Raw genomic sequence first — 27,149 nt, 5'->3', positions numbered from 1 at the left:
ACTGAATGTCCCAGATATGTTTAATGTATAATGTCCATCAAAGGAGTCCGCTGTGCAATGTAAGTGCTAATCAAAACAACTGTTCGTTTCTAGTTTTACCAAACTTTATTTCACTAAGTAAGGTACAAGAATTGAGTTACTAACTGACCCCAGCCCTTCATAAATAAGTCTAAGGAATAAATAAGCAACCAGGAAGTAAACTGTTACTTCTCTTGTAACAACCTTAAGGGAGACAAAGCAATGAAGAACCACATCCAGTTCTGATAATAGGTGGATAAATCCTTATAAAAGGCCTGAACCCTAGTCACAGAGGAGGTCTGCACACATCCTGCCTGCTCAGGTGAGAATTTAAGACCCGGCTGTAGTTCTCCTTTTCTTCTCTTTCGATAAGTAAATGAAATTGTCCACCCTGCAGTAGCCAAGCCATGGCCCACATGGAATCGCTCTCATTAAATCCTTAATGAAGTGAGAGTCACTACCGTCATATCCGTAACTCAGGGACACTTCCTGCGCCAGAACCAAAGGAAAGAGATCACTAGGAGACAGGAGCTTGTTTCCATGACTTCCTTCTATGAGCACTGTATCCAGATTAACTGGCCCTTTGCCTTTTTAGAGTTAGCTACTGAAGACTCATACTGGTGAGTTAGGAAGGATTAGGATATACTGTTTTTCTCATCTTTAATTCCTCTAATTTACGGGCTAACAGAAATAACTAGAATGAACAGTTTTCATTATTATTTATTATTCATCCATTTAATTATTTGTCACTGAATGTAAGCACCGTCTTAGGTATTTGGGATACAGTGGTAGATAAGATACAGTCCATGTTTTTTTAAAAAAAAAAAAAACTATGAAAGATAAAAACAAAAGATTACAATCCAGGATCATCAACACTACAGAATTATGGTCTATTTCATTACTGCACCTTCTCTCCTTATGTATGTCCAAACTCTACTGAGGAGAAATAATAAAGTTTTTCTTATTTTTGAGGCCTTAGTACCTAAGATAATCTGGTGATCCAAGCACATAAAGTGTTTCTGTAAACTTTCCTCTATGAAAATGCCTTATCGAATTGACTGCTATCTTGAAATTAAAATGCAGGTCAAACAGTCACAGAATGGAAAAGATACAATCACACATTGGTTAATTCAACCACATCTATGTATACTCAGAAAATAAACAAAATCAATTACGACCCGATTTTTGCATTAAGAGTGAAGACCTGAGAAGGAGGAAGTACCACCTTGCCCTCACTCACTTCCCACAATTTATATTCTCACATTAGCATTATGTATTTATTTTCTTTTTAGAGATGGTGTCTTGCTGTATCTCCCAGGCTGGAGTGCAGTGAGGCAATTATAGCTCACTGCAGCCTCAAACTCCTGGGCTCAAGCCACCCTCCCACCTCAGCTGCCCAAATAGCTAGGACTACAGGTACACACCACCATGCCAGCTAGGTTTATTCTTTAGAACAAAGCTTGATTTGCAAAGAGTCACTGTTAGGATAAAAATATACCATCAGGGATCAGTAATGTACTAGAGGAGTACAGCAATAACGTACTTATCTACTACATAAGCAATAGCATATATTGGCATAGATTTTATCAGATTAGTTCAGAATATAACATGAAAAAGGTATATTTTTGACAGAGATGGTTGGGATGGGGATGAGAGTGGCAGCATTAGTTGCCATACTGAGAAATACAAAAAAAAACAAACTTATCTATTTCAAAAACTTGCTTATATCTGGTCTTTAAATTGTTCACATAATATCTAAATAGTCTCAAAGAGAATCCATCAGTTAGGCATCAATCCCCAGGAGGTTGTCTTGCATCTAATGCCATATCTGAGCAAGTTCAGTATTTGCTAACTACATACTCATGGCTTTCCCAACAGCCAGTGGCCAGCTCCCTCCTTTTAGGGATACATGACAGATCTGAGGGTCAGGACAGAGTGGTCATCCATCAAGGGCTGACCTTCTTACACACCCACTGTAAAGAAACTTCACAGCTTGAAGCTTGAAGACTATTTTTGTTGATGGCACCGCATGTCTGCACCAAGCTATTAGAATAAATCCTGTAAGAAATCAGAAAAGTCAATCACTTGAGGCCGTATGCACAGAAAAGGAGTTGAAAGGCATGAAGGGATAAAAATTGAGCAAATTCTTTCTCCCTATTCAGGCAGAAGAATTAAAATTGTCCATTAGCCTCTCTTTAAAATGTTATCACCTTTTTTTATTTTTTATTTTTTGCCCTTACCCATTGTTCATTCCCTTCCTTGTTCCCTATTTCCTCTCCTTTTCACTTTTTCCTCTTCTCTCCATCTGCTCTTCTTAATCTATTCCCCAAGTATTATAATTTGGCTTTCCTTTTTCCTCTCTCTCTTTCTTGGCACTCCTTTGAAGCCCCTTACCTTGAGAAGTTTAGAGGTGATCCATCTTCCCACCTCCAGCCAGAATTGTTCCTCAGACCAACCCAGTGAAAGGCCTCACTGAGGAAATCTTGGAGCAGGCTCTAAGAGAAAGGTTGAAAACCAAAAACGAGACCTAGTGTCACAGTCAAACAACTATTCCTTTCCACGTTGGATTCCTAATACTAAGTTAAGTAATTAATTAAAAGACAAACTAGCATTCTTTACACCCTCCATCACCACCACTCTTAAGGACTGAATGCTTCCTAAAATCAGTATGTTGACCCCCAACCCCTAATGTGATGATACCTGCTGGTGGAGCCTTTAACAAGTAATTAGGTATAGATAAGGCCATGAGGGTGGGGCCTCCATGATGCAATTAGTGTCCTTACAAGAGGAGGAAGAGACCAAAGCACTCTCTCTGCCAAGTGAGGATACAACAAAAAGGCAACCATGTGCAAGCCAGAAGTAGGTCCTCACCAGGAGCCAGAGAACCTTGATGTTGGATTTTCCAGCCATCAGAACTGACAGAGAGAAACATCTGTTGTTTAAGCCATCCAGTCTATGGTATTTTGTTTGAGCAGCCCAAGATAAGACAACTATTCACTCTAAATAACTAATTTCTCATTTAACATCTAATTCTAAAGATTTGTTAACTGTAGAGAGGAGCAGCATCCTAGAATGGACCTTTCTATCCATATCTGGATTCTTATAATGTAGCAAATAAGAAAATATTACATCTCTACCTTCCACTGCAATTTTCTCCTTAATTAAAGGGAGCGCCTGATAGGTATTCAGATTATTTCAAAAGAAAGAAGCTCCACATTTGCTGCAGAAGTGGTCATCTTTCCCATCCTTAAATATGTAAATTATGATTAAACCTATAGCAATATTCTTGGTTTTTTCCCAAAGTCTCATTTTCCATGTCCTTGTCAATCTTGTATATGGCAAGAAGAAAACAGTTCTTAAGGGAATAAGTTTAAGGTAAAGGTATATCGGCTAGACCACTTATGTGTGCCATGTTACCCAACAGAACAGAGATAAAAGATCCTTCCATCTGCAAAGTCTGACGTTCAAATGAAGAAGTTTATATCCTAAGAGAATTGCCTCTATAAATGAAATAAAATAAAATATTAAAGATTAAAATAGATTAAAATAAAAGGTTAAAAAGATAATCCAAGCTAATTTTGTTGTAGGATTTAGTATTGGTGTAATTAACAATTACAGTTGCAATATTTTTTAATGACAGCTTAATTGGTCAAACACCTTTGGAATAAAATATTCTTTTTTATCTAGAAACTACTAAGAAAGCAACACAATTTCAACTGCCTATGGTGATTATTATACCACCAGATGTCCCATTTTGATGTTGTTTTTATTCCACTCCTGAAAGATGGTTGCTGAAGAGTAAGAATTTATGGCCTCTGCTCTTAACTGTCTCTCTTTGCCTACTTGGACCCTGCATGAGCACAAATAGAGTTGCTCTTCTAAAGTTAAGAGAAGGCCAGGCACAGTGGCTCATGCCTGTGATCCCAGCACTTAGGGAGGCCGAGGTGAGTGGATCACTTGAGGTCAGAAGTTTGAGACCAGCCTGGTGAACGTGGTACAAAACTCCCGTCTCTACTAAAATAAAAAAGTAAAAAAAAATGAGGCATGGTGACGGGTGCCTGTAATCCCAGCTAGTGGGGAGACTGAAACATGAGAATCGCTTGAACCTAGGAGGCAGAGATTGCAGTAAGCCGAGATGGCACCACTGCATTTCAGCCTCGGTGACGGAGTGAGACTCTATCTCAAAACAAAACAAAATAAAATAAAGTTAAGAGAGGCAAAAAGCCTCTTTGCACTTCTAGTAAAGACACTACAGGAGAGAAAAGGAATCTTTTGTGCTATTTCTCATGGTCAGAATAACCTCTATTTTCTCTTCACTGGGTTTCGGTCCTGTTTCCATTTAGGACATGACTGTGGTGTTTCCTAGACGAAGCATTTGAAAAATGAGTATGACTTGTTTATCAATGCTTTTCTTCCCAAATAATCTATGCCTTATGATGACTTTGTTCTCTCAGAACCCAGTATCCTGAAAACAATTATCTCTTACATTTGTATTGCACTCTAAGGTTTGCAAAATCTCTCTGCGTTCATTCCCAACATCATTTGAAATACTACATACACAGTGTGGCATTTAGGAAAACAAAACAGAAACAAAATTCTGGAGGCTCCTAGCTCCCTCCTTCTATCTGAAGATGAGCAGGTGGTTTACTCTGGCTGAGCTTCAACTTCTTTATGAGCGTTTAGCTTAGATATTTTCTAGGATTCTTTCCAGTTATGAAATTCTTGACAATCTTGGAAGGTAGGCAACTATTATTATCCTCACCTTTAGAGATGAGAAGACGAGGTCATGTGGGTGAAAGAATTCATCCAAGAATTGGATCCTTATCAAATAATCATCCAAGTTTTCTCTCCCAGTGCTAAACTTTTCATCACTCTGTGCCCCTGATTAATGTCCTCCAGTGGTCTCGCTTTTCACACAGAATAAAATCTAAAATCCTTACAATGTACGCACAGTCCTACATAATCTAGCCCCTGCTAACCATTTACTTACTTCCTAGGTGCCAGCCACATGAGCCTTCTTTCTGTTCCTTTCACATGCCAAGGTCATTCTTGCTTTAGGGTCTTTGCATAGCTTTTCCCTCTGCCTGGACTATCTTTCCTGAGATTTCTACATGGCTGTCAATCAGGTCTAGATATCAACTCAAATGTTCCCTCCCGAAAGAGGCCTTCCTTAACTAACCAATCTAAAATAGTATTCACATTTACTATGACATCATACTGTTTCATTTTCTTTAAAGCACATATCACCATATTCATTTGTTTAGTTTTGTCTGTCTCTTCCGAAGACAATGAAAGCACATGTAACATGTATGCAATGTGTAATGATCAGAGCAGGGTAATTAGCCTATCGCTTCAAACATTTACCATTTCTTTGTGTTGGGAACATTCAAAATCCTCTCTTCTAGCTATTTGAAAATATACAATACATGGTTGTTAACTCTAGTTACCCTGCAGTGCTGTAGAGCAAGGGTCCCCAACCCCCAGGCCATGGACAGTACCAATCTGTGGCCTGTTAGGAACCGGGCTGCAGAGCAGGAGGTGAGTGGCTGGGCGAGCCAGCATTACCGCCTGTGCTCTGCCTCCTGTCAGATCAGCGGATCAGCGGCAGCACTGGATTCTCATAGGAGTACAAACCCTATCGTGAACTGCGCATGTGAGGGATCTAGGCTGCCTGCTCCTTATGAGAATCTAATGCCTGATGATCTGAGGTGGAACAGTTTCATCCTGAAACCACCCCCGCCAAAGGTCCATGGAAACATTGTCTTCCACGAAACAGGTCCCTCGTGCTAATAATGTTGGAGACCACTGCAATAGAACATTAGAACTTATTTTGCCTGTCTAGGTGTAATTTGTATACTTTAACATAACTCTCCCTAACCTCCCCTTCCCCAGCCCTTCCCAGCTTCTTCTATCCTCTGTTCTGAGGTCAACTTTTTTTAAGTTTTCACATAAGCAAGAACATGCAGTGTTTAACTTTCTGTTCCTGGTTTATGTCACTTAACATGGTGTCCTCTAGTTCCATCCATTTTGCTATGAATGACAGGATTTCATTATTTTCTATGGCTGATTAGTATTCTAGTGTGTATACATACCACATTTTCTTTATTTCATTTTTTATTATTATACTTTAAGTTCTGAGGTACATGTGCAGAATGTGCAGGTTTGTTACATAGGTATACACGTGCCGTGGTGGATTACTGCACCCATCAGCCCGTCACCTACATTAGGTATTTCTCCTAATGCTATCCCTCCCCTAGCCCCCGACCCCCAAACAGACCCGGTGTGTGATGTTCCCCTCTCTGCGTCCATGTGTTCTCATTGTTCAACTCCTACTTATGAGTGAGAACATGCAGTGTTTGGTTTTCTGTTCTTCTGTTAGTTTTCTTTATCCATTTATTTGTTGTTGGACATTTAGGTGGATTTCATATCTTGGCTATTGTCAATATTGCTACAATATACATGAGAGTGAACATATCTCGTCAACATACTGATTTTATTTCCTTCAGATAAATACCCTATATATGTAATTATGTGTCAATTTAAAAAATGTTAATAACAAAATTAAATTTAAAATATCATTTTCCTTAAAAATAAATAAATAAAATAAAATGTAAACATCATAACAGCAACAACTCTTGACTACCATATCCCTAGCAGTTAGAAAAATACATAAAATTATACTCAATAAATGCAGACCAGGCATAGTGGCTCATGCCTACAATACCAGCAATTTGGGAGGCCAAGGTGAGAGGATTACTTGAGGCCAGGAGTTCAGAACCAGTCTGGACAACATCGTAACACTCTATCTTTACAAAAATTTAAAAATTTAGCCAACTGGTCATGGTGGCATGTGCTTGTAGCTTCAGCTACTTGGGAGGCAGAGGCAGGGAGGAGGATCACTTGAGCCTCAGAAGTTTGAGGCTGAAGTAAGCTATGATCATGCCATTGCTCTCCAGCCTGGGTAACAGAGTGAGATCCCATCTCTTTTTAAAAGAATTATGTTTAATAAGTATTTATAGAAATAAAGAACACACAATCAGGTATTATGCTGCAGGAAGTTAAAACCCTCTGAACAGAAACTGTATATTTTTTACTTTCTCTCTGTAAAACTCTTAACTGTGCATGCTGGGGGTAAGGAGGTAGACAGGAGAGTGAATGAAGTATACGACAGATGAAATGACACTGTAATTTTCAACATAGCTTAAAATTTTTACATTTCTTAACCAACTTGTTTAAAGAATTATTTAAATTAGGAAAAAAAGAATGGATTTTTCTTTTTAATATTTTCACAAAATTGGTGTGGTAGTGATAGCCACGATCTAAAAGACTCAAAAATAAATGTTACTGCATTCAAAGTATATAAAATTTGAGTATATGTGAATCAAAAATTATAAACTAAATATTTGAAAAAATAAATTGATTAAAATTAACAAAAGGAATAAAAGAGTAATTCCCAATTTCTCCGTTGGAATTATGAGAAAAATAGTCCATTTCCTTTTCTTTCATTTCAAGAGGAGGAATGGCAGCTAATGAAGCACAGAAATTGATAAAGATTTGCTCAGAAACTTCAATTAGAGTCTGAAGAGCTAGGATTGGGTAATGCCCACATACAAACCCCAATCCTGTGCTCATTTACTACCCTCAAGACCCATATAATTCTAAGTCACTTGATCAATCAGTCCTTTTACAACTTCTCATTGGTGAGGCTAGATATTGAAAATGTTTATTATGGCACCTTCACTCGAAAATCTTCCACTTGGAAGAGGCCTTCAAAACCATAGTGCTAAAACCTATTCTATGTACTCATGGATGTGTGTGTGTGTGTGTGTGTGTGTCTGTGTGTGTGTGTCTGCGTGTGTGTGTGCATTAGAGTGAGAGAGAGAGAATATAGAAGCAGCATGAAAGTAGAAATTGTAGAAAGTATAACTGTAGAAACAGCATGAAAGTATAAATTAGTCTGCTGCAGTGGCTGACACCTGTAATTCCAGCACTTCAGGAAGTCAAGGCAGGAAAATCCCTTGAGCCCAGGAGTTCAAGATCAGCCTAAGCATCATGGCAAAAACCCCAAATTTTTGTATTTTGTTAATACAAAAAATATGAAAATTAGCCAGGCAAGGTAGCACATGTCTGTAGTCCCAGCTACTTGGGAGGTTGAGATATGAGATAAGAGGATCATTTAAGCCTGGGAGGTGGAGGTTGCAGTAAGATGAGATTGTGCCATTGCACTCCAGCCTGGGTGAGAGTCTCAAACAACAACAACAAAAGTATAGGTAAAGGTGGTGACTGAGAACTCTTGTCACCCAGAGAAGGTGTGAGCTAGAACACTTAGGTGTTATGTCACTTAGCATTTGTAATGTTTGCTTATATTTTAGAAAAAATGCAAACCCTAAAAGCAAAGTGAAGATAAAATCCAAACAAACAAAATCAGGTGCACTTTTTCTTGTCTTTTCCTTTCTTGCTTTTTTAGTTCAACATTTATAACTTCCACACACACTTCTGTATGTAATATTTTTAACTGAAATTAAAATATCATTAAGGCACAAAGCATATTCCTTAAACTTCCAAATTAACATGGTTTACAGAATGTATGTAAGTTATTTCAACTCATATTAAGAAAAACTAACAATACATTGAAACTATAAAATCATATCTTTTGATTAGCCAACTTAATTCTAGGGAATATAATGTAAATAAATGACCGCAAGCAAAATGATTTCTATAAACATGCTCATAGCTCATGACAATTGAAAATTAGTAGAATTTTATCTAAGACTATGAAGAGATTTAAGCAATAGTGAAATGATGCAGAATGTGTAAAAATACTGTTTAAAACTAAAATAAAATCTGGTTGCAATTTTTTATTACCTGGAATAATTTAATGCTTAGTAAAAACCAAGAATGAAATAATACTATTTGATAAAAGCAAAATATAAAATAACGTGTTCCAAAACGCCTAAAAACATAGCATAAAGGTATTTTTAGACAGTATAGCTCTGTTTTGTCCCACCAAACCCGGGGCTAAAATCATCCTGAAAGCAGCGACAGGGGAATTCCCACAAGGGAGAGCCTCAAACCATCATGAGATGGGGCTGGCTGGGATACCATAGAATAAAGCACTCAACGTCAAGGTGATCCGTGCAAAGCATCTATTACGGGAACTTACAGAGGGCTGCAGCAATCCTCACGATGGACAGTCAGAGAAAAGGAACGTTTGACCTACGTATGTCCACAGCAAGGGGGTCACAGATGGAGCTTTTATGAGGGTTTAAGGAATCTGACTTAGGGCTGAGGCTACTTTATTTCAGTGTTTCGAGCTGCAACCTAGATACCTTTATCAGTGACTGGAAATATTCAAGGCTGGGGTTTGGGTTGGAGCCTGCAGGGGAAAAACCTGTAGCTGGGTGGGTCATAGGCCAGTCAAGGCCTTCTGCGATTTTCAGCCAATGCAAAGAAAGAAAGCCAGGAACTGGGGAACCCTACAGCCTCATATTTTCAAATAATATCATTATTGTGTTTTTCTTCAGACACTTTTCCAGGTGAAGTATTTAAAGCAAAGGATGTAATTACTAATTTGAAAAAAATTACAATACAGAGTACTCATAAGGTCTAAAAATAATTATATCTATTGCTTTAAATTTAGAGATGTTTCACTTGAAAACGCATCTCAAGATTGAGTAAAAATATAGAGCGTATTACTTGAAAATGCAACTTACTGTTTAAAAATAAGTTTAGCCTGTTTCCAGACTTTTCAGATATCCTATAATATGAACACATTAATTACCATCATCTAAAAACATGCAAATAACATTAAGAAATTTCAAAGGAAAATTTGACAGGTTACAAATTACTACAGCTTAATATCAATAAGAATTTTCCCTATAATTTTGCGTAAGTACACAATGCTAAAAGTCAGTAAGCCCTGCTCTATAAACCATCATTTGCTCTTCTTTTTAAAAGCTTGTGGAAACAATGTCCGTCAACAGATGGATATCCAAGTTCACAGCAGCCTTATTCCCAACAGGATAAATGGATAAATGGACAAATAAAACGTAGTACATCCATAAAACAGAATGTTATTCAGCCGTCACTTTGATCCATGTTACAACACGGAAGAACCTTGAAAACATTATTCTAAGTGAATAAGCTAGACACTGAAGGACAGAATCGGCAAATTCATAGAGACGATAAGTAGAACAGTGATCACCAGGAGCTAGAGGGAGGGGAGTTATTGTTTAAGAGGCACAGACCTTCAGCTGGGGATGATGAAAAGGTTCTGGAGATGATGGTAGTGAAGGTTGTACAACAATAGGAACGTACTTAATGCCACCGAACTGTACACTTGAAAATGGTTAAAATAGTAAATTTTATGTTATGCATATTTTCCCACAATTTTTCAAGTTAAAAAATAGTGGAAATATCCTAGCCTATCATGCCCATCCCTTGTTATGCAGTTCACACTAGCTGCTTAATCTGATTATAAAGAAGCGTGACAAAAGACACACATTACCAGACTGTGAAGACCTCCAGAGTAAAACAGTTCCCCTACCATCTACCCTGTTGCCAGCCATTTCTTTGAATCTTCTGACATATCATCTCAGATTTCCTCATAAACAAAATACTCAATTCAACAAGTCATAATTTACTCTGTGATGTATCTTTTACTGAAATTGTGTCTTGGGACACAGAAGAGCAAAGTAAAAGTTATTTTTGGCTCTGGACTTTATATTGTTGTTTGAGATTTTTGTGTTTTTGAGACAGAGTATCACTCTGTCTCCCAGGCTGGAGTGTAGTGGCCTGATCTCGGCTCACTGAGACCTCTGCCTCCAGGGCTCAAGTGATTCTCCTGCCTCAGCCTCCTGAGTAGCTGGGATTACAGGCGTGCACCACCACGCCCGGCTAACTTTTTGTATTTTTAGTATAGATGGGGTTTCACCATGTTGGCCAGGTCTTGAACCTCGAACCTCAAATGATCCACCCGCCTCGGCCTCCCAAAGTGCTGGGATTACAGGCGTGAGCCACGGCGCCCGGCCAGTCTAGAAAGTTTTATCTTCACTTTGTACACGAGGAAACTGAGAGTCAAAAAGGTTAAGGAAGTTGCTGAAGTTCACACAGCTAGTAAGAAATATAGTAGAAGTATACTCATGACTGTCTGAGAGAAACCAAGCTGTTTTCATTACCCGATTGAAAATATACAGAAAAGTGACCACGTTACCGTAGCGTTTGTATTGCTGTACCCAAAGAAGGAAACCTTGGGTATTATTAGATGTAAATCCTAAATATGTGAGAAGCCCATGCCAGAAGTTCAGGGAATCCCAAGTTTAGGAAGATAGGTAAAGTTGAATGAGAGGTTGTTACAACAGTAAAGTTGGATCATATAATTCCAAATGATGATAATGAGGAAGAGAGATATTATAGGGCAAGGAACATCAGAATAGATTTAAAGAAATCAAAGCAGTTTCACTGGGAACTCACTAATGAATACATACTTTAAAATAACATACCAATAACTATAAGGAATCACAGCTAACAACATCCAGGATGAACTGAGCTTGGTGGGGGGAAAATGGCAAGAAAAATCAAGAATTTGAATATATCCAAACATCTAAAGATATACTCAAAGGGCAAGAAGGAGTAAGGGCTGATGCTATAATGTTAACACAAAAATGAGAAAATAATAGAGCAATTTAATTTCCATTTTGTTTTTATTTTCTCTATCAAGAATAATCTTAAGGTCCCAGAGAGAAAAAAAAGAAACTATAAGTAAGCATCTCACTATTTTAAATATATTTAAGCCTATAATCCCAGCACTTTGGGAGACCAAGGCGGGAGGACCACTTGAGCCCAGGAGTTCAAGACCACACTGGGCAACATAGCGAGACTTCATCACAATAAATAAATTTAAATCTCCACGGTCATACAATGTACATTCTGTATGTCAAATTCAAAAAAAATTTTAAATATGTATAGAAAAGAAACCAGAAGACAATTAGTAGAAAAAGTTATCTTGTTGAACATGTGCAAAATGGATTCTGGAAGTTGTCAAATACAATATTTCTATAAGTGACTTTGAAGGTGAGTTGATGTAGATTTTTTTTTTTTTTTTTTTTTGAGACAAACTCTCACTCCATTGCCCAGGCTGGAGTGCAGTGCTGTGATCATGGCTAACTGCAGCCTTGACCTCCTGGGCTCAGGCAATTCTCCCACCTCAGCCTCCCGAGTAGCTGGGACCACAGGTGCATGCCACCACACCTAGCTAATTTCTGTATTTTTTTGTAGAGGCAGGGTCTTGCCATGTTGCCCAGGCTGGTCTTGAATTCTGGGTTCAGGCAATCCACCTGCCATGGCCTTGCAAAGTGCTAGGATTACAGGTGTGAGCCACCGTGCCCACTAGAGTAGAATTTAAAATTTGGCTCTGCCAGATTTGTAGCCTTAGACTTATACTCATTAATTCTCTGACTTTTTTTTTTTTTTTTTTTGAAACTGTCTCACTTTGCTGCCTAAGCTGGAGTGCAATGGTGCGGTCTCAGCTCACTGCAGCCTCCACCTCGTGGGTTCAAACGATTCGGGTGCCTCAGCCTCCCAAGAAGCTGGGATTACAGGTGCGCAACAGCATGCCCAGCTAATTTTTGTATTTGTAGCAGAGACGGGGTTTCACCATTGTAGCCAGGCTGCTCTTGAACTCCTGACCTCAAGTGATCCACCCACCTCAGTCTCTCAAAAGTGCTGGGATTACAGGTAGGAGCCACCACGCCCAGCCAATTCCTCTGAATTTTACTCATTCACCAACAAAATGGGGATGTGGAACTCTATTTTTCAGAATTGCTGTGACGATTAAGAATACTATACATAAAGGCCGGGCGTGGTGGCAGGCGCCTGTAACCCCATCTACTCGGGAGGCTAAAGAGGAGAATCGCTTGAACCCTGGAGACAGAGGTTGCATTGGGCCGAGATTGTGCCACTGTACTTCAGCCCGGGCAACAAGAGCAAAACTCCTTCTCAAAAAGGAAAAAAAACCAAAAGAATACTATACATAAAACACCTGGCAAAAAGCAGGTGCTCAATCTACGGTAGCCTCTGTTATTGTACACTTTGCCGTAAGTGATCTAAGATAGGAGGTGAACTCTACTTAAGTATCTCAATGAAAGATGACCATTTAACAGCATGAGAGGGATATTTTCCATAGGCCTGTAGATTCTGCATACAGCAACGAAATCCTCTAGCACTTTCCACCAATGAAACGGCAGTTTGAAAAACTTCAGTTTTAACAGATCCATAGAGCTCTCTTTTTTATTTTTACTTTTTGCTCTTTTGGTAGTGGCTCAGACCCCAGTATGATACTAGAAACACTGTACATACCTCAAAATAGTATGTAAATCTTGCCCTGAGAACAAAAGAATAGTAACACTAGAACAAGAGACGCAGCAGGTCAGGTAAAAGTCAATTCGGTTCTACAGAATCTGACAAAAGTCAGAGCAAGAAAAACAAAGCAGAGAATCAAGTAAGATTCCAGGGGAGTGTCAAAGGTCAAACTTATGACATCTAGCAGGGACATTCCACCCTCTCCAGCACTGGCCTGGCCCCACGGAGCCTTAAGAGAAAATAAACTCAATTTGGAAATGCAGTGAGTGTAACTCTGCTGGTTTTACTCAACAATAGTCTCAGGAATGGCGGCATGTAAGGAAACAAAGGAGGGACAAAATCCCTCTAATGATCCTGCCCTTCCTCTGGATACCTCAGAGAAACAGCAATATTGCCATTTTCCCAGATGTTCTGTGCCTTCATCCCTTCCCTCCTCACCTCTCATGATCACACTGTGAAATGTATAGTAGCTGCTACACCACAATTTTCTGTGGCAGTGTCTTGTGCTATGACTCACGACTCCTGTTTATGAGTTTTGCCCTCAATGTTTCAAATTCATGGCTCACTTCTGCTATTTACTTCAGTCAGCTCGAATCCTCAGAGTCACTATATCAGAATAAGAATAGGGGTTGCTACAAGGTCCAGAAAGCAAGGCTATTTTGCTGGAGGCCATAAAACTAAGATGGCATGTTTAATGAGTATGACTCAATGCATTCTGCCACCTCACTTAGAGAAGACTTAAAAAAAAAATGTTAGTCACATATGTGGAATGATTTAGAGTTTAGATTCTATGTGGAATTCCAAAGGAGTAAGTGTTTCTTTGACAGAAAACAAGAATCTGTATGCTTTATATAGGTAGCTGTATAGGTAGTTATAAAATTTAGGAACTATATGTTATCCCCAGCTGCTTTAGAGTAACCTCTGGATTTTTTCCAAGGTAAGTTAATATAGTTTAATTCTCAATAAACTGTTCTCTGTGACTAGATTCTACCCCAAAAAAGAAAACAGAAAACAATAGCAAAACACAAAAATCAGTATTAAATTAGTGCTAAAGATGAAACTAAGATTTCTTGTTTTCCTTATAGATGTTATTTATGTAGACAAATTAGAATTTGATTTTTATACTAGGCAACCTCAGGATGTCAATTCCTTGTGTTGCCTTGAGATGGTCTAGAACCAATAGCAAGTTCTTTTCCAAGAGATTGCTGGGTGGATAGGAAGGATCTGAGGGGCCTGAAGGAAGTGGAGGCCACCACACACACACACACACACAAACACAGGTGCTTATATCCCAACTTTCTTGACACTGCAGTCTGGAACTTACTGGATTCCAGTGAATAAAGGGAAAACTTTTTAAAAGAAGGCATTTAAGCCCTTATCACAATCACTCTGTCCCAGTGATCTCTATCTTTCCCTCCCTCCCAAGTTCCACTATATAAGAATCTGCTGCCAGGCCTGGCACGGTGACTCACGCCTGTAATCCCAGCACTTTGGGAGGCTGAGGCGGGCAGATCACGAGGTCAAGACAGCGAGACCATCCTGGCTAACATGGTGAAATCCCGTCTCTACAAAAATACAAAAAATTAGCCAGCATGGTGGCGGGCGCCGGTAGTTCCAGCTACTTGGGAGGCTGAGGCAGGAGAATCACTTGAACCTGGGAGGCGGAGGTTGCCGTGAGCCGAGATCATGCCACTGTGCTCCAGCCTGGATGACAGAGGGAGACTCTGTCTCAGAAACAAACAAACAAACAAACAAAACCCAACAATCTGCTACCTTGTTGTTGGACCTGTATGTTTCCAGACCTAAGACTTCTTTTAACTAGAGCTGTATTTCAAGTCTAATTCCTCTCCAAAACACTCACCATCCTTCTGCCTCCTTGCCCCACATACACACTTACATGCTATGCAAGCATCTGGGTTGCTGTAACTGAGGTTTGTTGGAGCAGACAGCATAAGAGTAAAGAGTGGGGAAGGAGAGGGAAGAAGGCGGAAGTAGAGGAAGAGGAAAGAGAAGAAGAGGGAAGCGGAAGAATACAGTATCCCCCCAAATCACAGATTCCTTCTGTTCCTCAAAAGAGGATACATGATCCATTTAAACAGCAGCTAAGAAAAACAAAAGAAACAAAAACAAAACCCCTACATTTTCTAAATGTTTGCATTTACCATTTCCTGTTTGTCCGTTATCATAAGGAGGTGTGAGTCTCTGGCTAGGCAGAATTCCAGACTAGAAATCCAGTCCTTTTTCTCCACTGAGAAATAATAACAATGGTTACCATATTTCATCCAGTGGTCTGGGCAGCTAGGACAGCTGGCACAAGTAGAGTACTTGGAGCCTAGGAAAGAAGAGGACCTGGTTCACATCTTCATGGACCACTCAGTCTTGGAAATGAAATGGGAGATAAAATAGAATATGGCAGTCCCAGGTCTTCCCTGCTCCACCACTTTTCAGATTAAGGGTTAGAGAAATGTGTAACAATGCATGGTCTCAATTTGAATACCTCATAATGTCCACCCCCATCATCTACTAAGTATGTATTCCACTACACAAGAATAGGACTATAACTGAAGGAGCAAAGAAGAAAATGTAGAACAATCTGCCTGAAAACTCTGGAGCAAGTACTTTACTTGTGCTAGAGATCTCTGTGCACATGTAATATACACACACCAGATAACTGTGTGCTTGTATGATATGCGTCTGTGTACTGTCTTTGCTCAGTGCATACATTGCATAATTGCATAATGTATATTACTTAAATCAGGCAGAATCATTCAGAATGCCCAACCAAAAATGCACAAAAAAAAAAAAAAAGAAAAGAAACTAGGAAAAGCAAACTTAACTAGAATGAAAGGTTTTGCTTTTTTATTATCACAAGTAACTCTCACCATTGAAAACGGGAAAAAAACACTTATACTTCAGCAAAAAGAACTTACGTTGATATTTTTTTAAAAGGGTTTTCTGGCAGAGAAGCATAACAGGTGCTAAAGTGAAAAGTGATAGAATGTTCTAACCAAGATCTTTTAAATACGGAAGATCCGCATTCCTTTAAAATGGTTGGCTCATAGTTTTGTTAAGATGAAAGGGAACTGGCCAGGCATGGTGGCTCACTCCTGTAATACCAGCATTTTGGGAGGCCGAGGCAGGTGGCTCACATGAGTCCAGGAGTTCAAGACCAGCCTGGCCAACAGGGTGAAACCTCATCTCTACTAAAAAATACAAAAAAAATCAGCCGGGCATGGTGGCACCCGCCTGTAATTCCAGCTACTTAGGAGCTGAGACATGAGAATCAGTTGAACCCAGGAGGCAGAGGTTGCAGTGAGCCAAGATCACACCACTGCACTCCAGCCTGGGCAACAGAGCAAGACATTGTCTCAAAAACAAACAATCAAAAATGAAAGGGAACTGAATATGCTTTCAAGGTAATTCCAACCAAGATTCCAAAATTCTACTGATTTTCTACTTCAGTTTCAATACTTAAACATATTTGCATAAACTCACCGTAAGCACAATTCTACAGTGAGCAAGTATAAGCCATTATATTCCATGAGCACATGTGTAGATATATAATTGCAGAATAGAGTATATATCTACTCTAGATTTGGGAGTTACAAAGTGGGGAAAGTAGTACTTTTCATATAAATATTAGATAATTGTTCTCTAGGAAGACCCGGCATACAACCAATGTAAGTTTTGGAGATCAAGCTGTTAAATTGGCACCTTATAGATTTGTGCTTTTTCCATACGACTGTGACATTAGTCAGCCTGGATTAGAAATTCCCAACTTCCCTAGGAGTTCCTTTTTGTCAAAGGTCAGACTTGGATCTGAGGTAGAAACCCTGGAGCTAAACTCTTAAAATCCTAATAAATCGGCAGAGCACAGTGGCTCACACCTGTAATCCCAGCACTTTGGGAGGCTGAGGAGGGCAGATCACGAAGTCAGGAGTTCGAGACCAGCCTGGCCAACATAGTGAAACTCCGTCTCTAATAAAAATACAAAAAATTAGCCAGGCATGGTGGCGGGTGCCTGTAATCCCAGCTACATGGGAGGCTGAAGCATGAGAATCGCTTGAACCTGGGAGGCAGAGGTTGCAGTGAGCCGAGATCACGCCATTGCACTCCAGCCCAGGTGACATTGTAAGCCTCTGTCTCAAAAAAAATTTTTTTTAATTAAAAAAAAAGAATCCTAATAAATCACTTCTGTATAATCTGTCACTATCATCCCCTAAAAACATAAACCTAAGCTGGGACTCTAGACTGTAACACAATAAACTGAGAGCCCTCTAGATCACTAGATTTAAGGACTTAGAAGAACTAAACTTAGAAAAATTAGTTTCAGAAAATGTGAAAGCACCGGACTGGCAAACAAACAAACAAAAAATCAGAATATGTTTACTTACATTATGATATATCTATATGTGAAAAGTTAAACATCATTAATATTATAATTCAAGTATCACAATACACATGGCAGTACAAAAATGTTTCTGGCAACATAAAATTAAAAAGCAATATACAAAATTATGAGCATACTATGATAAGAACTATTCTCAGCCTTGCATTAGAAGAAAGAAAGGTGGGAGAAATTTTAAAAGGACTTGATTGCAGTTCTATTAAGAAAATATGGTCAGGTGCGGTAGCTCACACCTGTAATCCCAGCACTTTGGGAGGCCAAGAAGGGCGAATGCCTTGAGCCCAGGAGTTCAAGATCATTCTGGGCAACATGGTGAAATGCCTCTACAAAAATAATAATAATAATAATAATAATAATAATACAAAAATTAGCCAGGCATGGTGCTATGTGCCTGTGGTCCCAGCTATTCGAGAGGCTGAGGTGGATCACTTGAGCCTAAGGAGGTCAAGGCTGCAGTGAGCTGTGATTGTACAGTGGCACAGGGTCCACTGGTATAGCAGCACACAAATCTATCACCCACAGCCTGGGTGACAGAGGGAGACCCTGTCTCAAAAAACAAAAAGAAAATACACACTGACACAAATGCACATGGTCAAAGATGAGGAGGCTATACCCAGGAAATAGTTGTATAAAGATGTCGATGTATTTTGTTTGAATTATTTTTTGATTTTTCAAAGCTCCTGCTATGTTATATTGCTTTTATAATATAAAATGAAAGATTAATTTTGGTTTAAGTTTGCACTTACCCTGGCACAGGATCCACTGGTATAGCAGCACACTCATAAGAACTGCAGTCAGAAGCCCCAAAGCTATTGCCACAAGGCAAGAACAAGAAGGCCTGGAAGAGGAAGCTGCAACAACAGAGAATCAAAGCACAATCCTGAGTCAGAAGATAGGTTGAAAGAAAAGAGAAAGTCAGGGAAGGATACTGCATCTTAAAGCAATTTGGCCTAATGGAAACCGAGATCCAGGCCATAAAGTTTCCTTTTCTAGATGTATCAGGAACTTGCTCTAAAGTCAAAGGTAACCACTAACACCTGTATCAAATAACTTACTGTATTCATCAAGATAAAGAATGCTTTTTTCCTTTGAAATTGTGACTTATACTGTCTCATACTCAGGTGGTGAGAATACAAATTGGTGCCTCTTTGGAGGACAATTCGGCAATATCTACCAAAATGGCAAAGGCATTTACCCTTTGACCTAGAAATTTCTCCTTAAGAAATTTTTCCTACAGATACTCACACGTGCAAAATGTCATATTTATTTGTGGCAGCAATACTTGTAGGAGGAGAAGACTGAATACAATCTACATTCTATCAGTAAAAGGCCTGTCAAATACATTTTTAATATATCCATAAAGTGAATACACTGCTTCTAATAAAGACTGGCTTTTTTTTTTAACTGATATGGAATATTTTGTAAGATACATAGTCAAGACAAAGAAACGTTCTGCAGAACAGGGTATACAAATATCTCTGCAAGCACATCCAAGAATCTGATAACATTGTTTGCCTCTGGAATGGAAAAAAACAGTCACTGGAGACAAGATAGGAAAAAGACTTTTTACCTTATTTTCTTTTGTACCTTTTGAATTTTGAACTGTGTAAACATATTATCCATTCAAAATTTAAATACATAAAATTTAGATAAAAATAATCTACATTTCAAAAGTGCTTTGTAAACTGTCATTATTAAAAGAGCAGTAAGTTTAGGTTGATGCCATGTTTAAGCATAGGACACTACTTCACGTTAGCTATGTTGCATACAACCTAAATATAAATTTCGAATTTGAAAAATGGAAGTATTTTCAGCAAATCTTTATTTTAAAATCAAAGGTATCTCATAGTCCGATAGTGTAGAAATTACGTGTAACGAGCAAAACTCTGTGAAGTAAGATGATATTTAAGTTCTAATTTTGATTCCTTTGTTTAATAACCTTGAATTAGGAAATTAAACTTGCCTGTTTGGGCTTCAATTTTCTGTTTACATTTTAGATAAATTATTCTATCTATGTGTGTATCTATGGAGTATTCCAAACTTCTTAAAGAAAAAAATGTATAATGAGAGATGCCTTCATAAAGAGAGAATTCTGCATAATAAGTATTTGGACTGATGAATCCAAAGGCATTAGATTTCTAGTAAAACTTTTAAAAAGACATTTGCATCACAGGAGAACATTTAATGAAATACACAAACGTTCATTCTTGTGTTATGCTAAATTTAAAAAAGGTATCAAAGCATAATTGTATTTGTGTAACCACAAGCCAATTCAAGAAGTAAAATAAATTTTTTAAATTTACTTTAAGTGTATATTGAAAGTCTCTAAATAGTTCCAAGTAGGTTCCAATTTATCACCCAGTTGTGTGTGTGACCTTGAACATATACTTTGAGATATACATTACTTGTAACTTAATATTTCTATTCCTTAGAAATTAACACAGATATAATTCAAAACTAGGAAAAGATTACACAAATAAAGATGTCCAATGCTGTATAATTTATAGTAATAGAAATAAGTCTAAATATCCCAAGTATACTAGAATGATTTAGCAAATTAAGGCAACACTCTCAAAAGACATTAAAAATTATAATAGTAAAACTATGTAGTAAAAAGAGAGAAAGCTTAGGGAACTACCCTAAAGAATATACTTCATGGGAGTTTACTGCCTAAGATACAAAATCAAGGATTAATTTTGGCATTTGCACTATTACCTATCTGTCTCAGATAATGTTCTCTCGGGGCTCTATGTACAAATGGCTCTTTTGCCTTCAAATCCTCAGTCACAGAGACTATTCTCTGTAGTGTTCTTGATACTTTTTCTTCCCTGTTTCTTCCCTGTCACCATTCTAGTGCAACACTGAAGTTAAAAAAAAAAAAAAAAAAATCTAGATGTGTAAATCAGTTTCTTTCCTGACAAAGCTCTTAGTATTATCCACCAGCAAAACTATTGGTGTCCTCCTCATTCCATAGTCAGAAAAACAGCCATACTTTTAAACAGCTGGTCCAAGGTTACTCCGAATATAGCTAAAGAGATAAAGTTCTCCCAACAAAGTTCCCGCTTTAGAGAGGAGCAAGAAGGAATAACGGCAATGCCCTAGGTTGGGTTTCTAAGATGCGATCAAAGAAGTGAATGGTTAGAAAAGGGTTTACCTGAGGCCTAAGATCAGATCCTGTACCATACACCAATTTTTCATATTCCAACTCTGGACTTTAAACTGAACCAAAAGTATTTCCTCAAATTATCCTCGATTCTTCTGCATCCTCTGCTTTAAACTTATTCTACACCCCATTCATCCGTAGCCTACTGTCACTATGCATCGTCTTCCATGCTACCTTGGTTAACTCACATTTTTGCTGTGGTCCGTAGTCATTCTGGGCTTGGGTTGCCGTAGGCAACTCTAACATGGAATAAATAACACTGTCAGTCATCTTCAGCTAAGATCTTTCACATGCAGTTGAGAGAGTTAAATTATCGAAGTGTGAAGGGATATGTATCAGTCAGGAAACAGCCCAATCTCTAAACTGCTAGCAGGAAACTTGACAAAAGCAGAAGTAATTTTTCAGGAAATGATTCAAATTTGGGGACTGCCTATAGAAATTAATATTTTAAGTTGCTATTTTTTTGCCCCATGATACTCTAGATGCTCATTAAACAGATATTGAATTGATTCCCCACGTCACCTAATTCTGTTGAGCAAGGAAAAATTGCTCTCAAGTCCAGCAATTTCAGTTATGGAAACTAAAATAAAAGTGAGAGTGGTTACTAGCTATGAATTTCTTTCAGAATTTTTTCTCTGCTTTGTTTCCTTCTGAAAAATGTATGCCAAATGAGACTGATTTCGTCATTTCTTGGAACTTTTGGGCAGTGATAAGCAATAATGAAATGGACTGTTGGGTGCATGCCTGGAATCATGGGAGAAATGGACTATTGCCCAGATATGTTTTGTGAATACGACATAACCACATCTTCCCCAAAACATTGTTCAAATTGTGCTATCATCTTTACCCTTCACAGTATCAGAAATTCCATTAAATTTTTTCTGTTGTCTTATTTTTACATGCAAAGATGACTAAAAAGAAGAGCAAAGTAAACAAATACATTCTAACATCTTAGTAATTTATTTTTAGTAGGTGAAAAGTTAATAAAAAGTTAAAGTAGGCCAGGCATGGTGGCTCATGCCTGTAATCTCGGCACTTTGGGAGACTGAGGCAGGTGAATCACCTGACGTCAGGAGTTCAAGACCAGCCTGGCCAACATGGTGAAACCCCTTCTCTACTAAAAATACAAAAAAATTAGCCAGGCATGGTGGTCGGTGCCTGTAATCTCAGTGACTCAGGAGGCTGAGACAGGAAAATCGCTTGAAACCGGAAAGCAGAGGTTGCAGTGAGCTGAGATCACACCATTGTACTCCAGCCTGGGCAACAAGAGTGAAACTCCATCTCCAAAAACAAAACTTAAAGTAAGGAAAACAGAAAGGGTATTGAAACTCCTAAGAATGGATAAGATCATCAAGATAGACTGCATAAGGATAAAAGAAGAGAAACAGGGAGTGCATATTAATAAAAACAAATAAAAACAAAATTTCTGCCTCCAGTCATGACAGAATGGCATTAGACTTACTCTCCAATCAAAATATTACACATGGCAAAATACACGAGGCAGCTATTTTCAGGAACACACAGGCAGCACTGTGATCCTTGAGAGAACACAAAGGTGAGTGCTGTGATCACCCTAGCTTTCTATCTAGGACCACTTTCTAGTACAGAGCACAAAAATGAATCCTAAACAGAACAGCAGTCTTACTAAAATGAGGAGGCAGAGCTTGGAGTTTTAAGCTGCTTAAATGGCTGGAATTTGCAGGGCAGGGTAATTCACAAGAGAGAGGCACCCTTAAGACTATGTAGGAATTCACCATACGTCTGTAGCTAAGTTCTAGGCTGCGCAGACATAGGACAAAACTCTGCAAGTCCAAGCTGAAATAGTTCCTGTAGGGCCAAGAGCTGAACAGGGAGAACAGAGGTGATGCATTGCTTAGTAGCACCAGCCAAAGACAAACAAACAAAAAAAATCTTAACATCACCAAAGAGAGTCACCGATAGTTTAGCTGCCTCTGAGAACAAATTTTCACACCCTTAATATGAAGGCAAACAAACAAAATGTGGTCTATACATACAATGGAATATTTGTCAGTCTCAGAAAGGAAATCCTGTCATACTTTACAACACTGATGAAACTTGAAAACATTATACTAAGTGAAATGAACTGATCACAAAATGACAAATACTGTGTGATTCCACTTATATGAGGAATCTGAAGTAGTCAAACCCATAGACAAAGAAAGCAGAATGGTTACTGAAAGAAGTTTGGAGGGAAAAGGAAAAGGAAAAGGAAGTTGCTTAATGGATACAGGGTTTCGGTTTTGCAGTGTGATTAAGTTCTGGAGATATGGTGTACAACAATGTGAATATTCTTGTATTCACTTGCTTGGACTATCACAACAAAATACCATAGACTAGGTGACTTAAACAACAGAAATGTATTTATATTCTCATCATTCCACAGACTGAAAGTCGAAGATCAAGATGCCAGCAGAGTTGGTGTTTGGAGAGTGCTTCCCCCGTAGGTTGCAGACTCCTCACTATATCCTCAAGTGGCCTTTCCTCAGCGTGTGCACAAGGGGAGAAAGAGTGGGCTCTGGTCTCTCTTCTTACAAGAACATTAATCCTATCAGATCAGGGTCCCACCCTTGTAACCTGATTTAACCTTAATTACTTCCTTAAAGGCTCCATCTCCAAGTATAGTCACACTGAGGATTAGGGCTTCAATATGTGAATTTGGGGGAGACAAACATTCAGTCCATAATAATACTTAACACTACTGAATTGTATGCTTTAAAATGATTAAGATCATTTAAAAACAAAAGGAAGGTGTATTAGTCCATTATTGCACTGCTATAAAGAAATACCTGAGGCTGAATAATTTATAAAGAAAAGAAGTTTAATTGGCTGACAGTTCTGCAGGATGCACAAGAAGCATAGTGGCATCTGTTTCTGGGGAGGCCTCAGGAAACTTACAGTCATGGTGGACGGCAAAGAGAAATGTCTTACATGGCCAGAACAGGAGCAAGAGAGACCAGGGCAGGGCGGGGGAGGGTGGCGGTGGGGAGGTGCTACTTTTAAACAACCAGATCTCGTGAGAACTTTATCAGGAGAACAGCTCTAGGGGGATGGTACTAAACCATTCATGAAAAACCATCCCCATTATTCAATCACCTCCCACCAGGCCCCATCTCCAACACTGGAGATTACAATTCAACGTGATATTTGGGTGGGGACACAGATCCAAACAAACCGTATCAGAAGGCAACATAGGAATCAGGGGCTCTTTGAAGAAATGGCTAATTCTAGGGCCAGAACAGGGAAAATACAAAATAAGCTTGGAGGATCTCCTAGTCTTTTTTTTTTTTGAGACAGAGTCTTGCTCTGTAGCCCAGGCTGGAGTGCAGTGGTGTGATCTCGGATCACTGCAAACTCTGCCTCCTGGGTTCACGCCATTCTCCTGCCTCAGCCTCCCGAGTAGCTGGGACTACAGGCACCTGCCACCACACCTGGCTAATTTTTTTGTATTTTTAGTAGAGACGGGATTTCACCATGTTAGCCAGGATGGTCTCGATCTCATGACCTCGTGATCCGCCCGCCTCGGCCTCCCAAAGTGCTGGGATTACAGGCTTGAGCCACCACGCCCAGCCTGATCTCCTAGTCTTTTAATGTTAAAAAGTAAGCAAGTTAAAAAAAAAAAAAAATGGGAGCCCATCAGGACACAGGAACCAAACTGGAAAAGCTCCCAATGGAACAGTATCAACAACAAAATAAATGACAGTATTGAATTATAACACAAGGGGAAAAACTATATAATCTGTACTGATTTAAATAAATAAATGAGTAAATAAATAGGGGAGAAGTGACAAATCTTCCTTACAGAAGGTACCAAACAATATACGTAGATAGTCCCCATTCAGGATGTGGAATTTAACTCTCCTCCCTTTGAGGGTAGTCAGGGATAAGAGACTCACTTCCAAAGATTAAATTATGGATAAAAGGAAACAGTAACTATTCAGTAGAGAATCTTGGCAAATATCACCTCAACCACATGAACAGGGTTCACTACGTGAACCACCAGTGATGAGTCTTGTTGATATCATGTACCCCCTAATATGATGCAATGATAAAAGCACCTTACCACTAAGGTTTGTTCCTCAAAATCCATGACCCCAGGGTGACATTATATATATGTATATATTGGTTTTCATCCACAGTTCCTGGCTCCTAACTCCTATGGTCCCTGTTATAATCCTTTCTTATAATGTTGAGTGTGTCAGGCCTCAAGGGGAAGGCCTCTGGCCTTCTCCTGCCCTCCTTTCATCTGTCTCAAAGCAGGACTCTAATTTTTCCCTGTCTTTCTGATTGTGGGTCTTAAGACCTTCCCCAGAGAGGGTCCTGCCCTTTACTGGGGTGATGACGGGGAGGGGGTCAGGAGCAGGAATGTCGATGTCCTGAAGCTTCCATAAAAACCCAAGAGAACTGTGTCAGAATGCTTCCAGATGACTGAACCTGTAGAGCTTCCTGGAGAGCAGTCTTCCCAGGGAGGGCATGGAAGCTCCGCACCCCTTTCCCCATATCCTGCCCTACAGTTCTCTTCATCTGTATCTTTTGTAATATCCTTTATAATAAACTGATAAACATAAGGGTTTCCCTGAGTTCTGTGAGCTGCTCCAGCAAATTAATTGAACTCAAAGGGGAAGTTGTGGAAATCCCAGCTTGCAGCTTATTGGTAAGATATGCCAAGAGGCCCGAACTTGTGACTGGTGTCTGAGGGTGTAGGGGGCAGTTTGCATATTGAACGCCTGAACTGTAAGATCTGACACTATCTCCATGTAGATAATGTCGGAATTGAATTAGAGGACACCCAGTTGGTGTCTGCTAATTGGTATGTGGAGTACACCCCTACCACATTTGGTCACACAAGTCTTCTGTGTTGGTATTTGTGGTAGTGGTAGTGTGAAAGCAGAAGTAAAATGGAGTTGAAAAAAGTTTTCCCCTACATATCCAATCTAAACATGAGAAAAAAATCAGATAATTCTAAATTGAGTGGTACTCTATGAAATATCTGACCAATACTCTTCAAATAATATCAACTTCACGAAAAATAAGGAAACACTGAGAAACTGTCATAGACCAGAGGAAAACAATAAATATGACAACTAGATGCAATGTGGTATCCTGCATTGGATCCTGGAACAGAAAAAGGGCATTAGTGGAAAACTGGCAAAATTCAAACAATGTAGCAATATTAATTTCGTACATTTGAGAAATGTGCCATGATTTTTAAAAATGCTAACATTAGGGGAAATGGAGTGAAAGGTATAAAGAAATATTCTGTGCTATCTTAAAAACATTTCTGTAAACTTGAAATTATTCCCCAATAAAACTTTTCTTCAAAAAAGGGGATCCATAACACAGATTAGCCATAATGCATCACATTTAATGTCTAGCATACAATAAAATATTATTAGAATCCAAAGAAATAAGAATATATGGGTCATGGATCAAAGAAAAGTCAGTAAGTAGAAAAGAAACTTATGTGACGTAGATGCTGGAACTAGCAAACAAGGACTTTAATATCCACATAAATATGTTCAAATACTTACAAGAAAATATAGTCATAATGAATAAAAATTTGAAGAATGTCAGAGAAGTAGAAAACACAAAAAAGAATCAAGTGACTATTCTAGAACAGAAGAGCATTCATAATTTTTAAAAACAACTGAATGAGGGCCAGGCATGGTGCCTCACACCTGTAATCCCAGCATTTTGGGAGGCAGAGGCAGGTGGATCATTTGAGGTCAGGAGTTTGAGACCAGCCTGGCCAACATAGTGAAACCCTGTCTCTACTAAAAATATAAAACATTAGCCGGGCCTGGCGGCGCATGCCTATAGTCCCAGCTGCTCAGGAGGCTGAGGCAGGAGAATCACTTGAACCCAGGAGGCAGAGGTTGCAGTGAACTGAGATTGCACTATGGCACTCCAGGCTAGGTGACAGAGCGAGACTCCATCTCAATAATAATAATATAATTATATCATAATTATTATTATATTATAATAATATAATATATAATATATAATAATATAGTATATATAACAATTATATAATTATTATATAATATATATAATAATATTATATATAATATATATAATAATTATATAATAATACCTGAATGAGATTAATAGCAAATAAAAGAGGGCAGTAAACATGAAGATAGATTGCTAAAAATAATTCAATATGAAGAATAGAGGGAAAAA

At 38.7% G+C, this 27,149-nt stretch overlaps 1 protein-coding gene across 2 annotated transcripts; it reads right to left on the bottom strand.

Annotated features, from left to right (window-relative positions):
* Window positions 1-743: 743 nt before the first annotated feature.
* KLRG1 (killer cell lectin like receptor G1) lies at window positions 744-21,308 on the bottom strand. 2 transcript variants are annotated; one of them, XM_050749593.1, is made up of 5 exons: window positions 21,137-21,308; window positions 18,532-18,636; window positions 15,540-15,709; window positions 2,413-2,513; window positions 744-2,076 (listed from the first exon to the last, which is right to left on the bottom strand). In XM_050749593.1, exons 1-5 carry the CDS (start codon window positions 21,216-21,218, stop codon window positions 1,965-1,967), a joined length of 570 nt encoding a protein of 189 aa, XP_050605550.1. In that variant the 5' UTR covers window positions 21,219-21,308; the 3' UTR covers window positions 744-1,964. The 2 variants fall into 2 exon arrangements, with proteins under 2 accessions (XP_050605550.1, XP_050605551.1); XM_050749594.1 differs by having other exon boundaries at window positions 15,540-15,625; window positions 21,137-21,305.
* Between the last annotated feature and the right edge of the window lie 5,841 nt (window positions 21,309-27,149).

The sequence above is a fragment of the Macaca thibetana genome, chromosome 11, assembly GCF_024542745.1.
Source record: "Macaca thibetana thibetana isolate TM-01 chromosome 11, ASM2454274v1, whole genome shotgun sequence".
In the NCBI taxonomy this organism is placed as follows: Eukaryota; Metazoa; Chordata; class Mammalia; order Primates; family Cercopithecidae; genus Macaca; species Macaca thibetana.
This window is presented reverse-complemented; position numbering and strand designations above follow the sequence as displayed.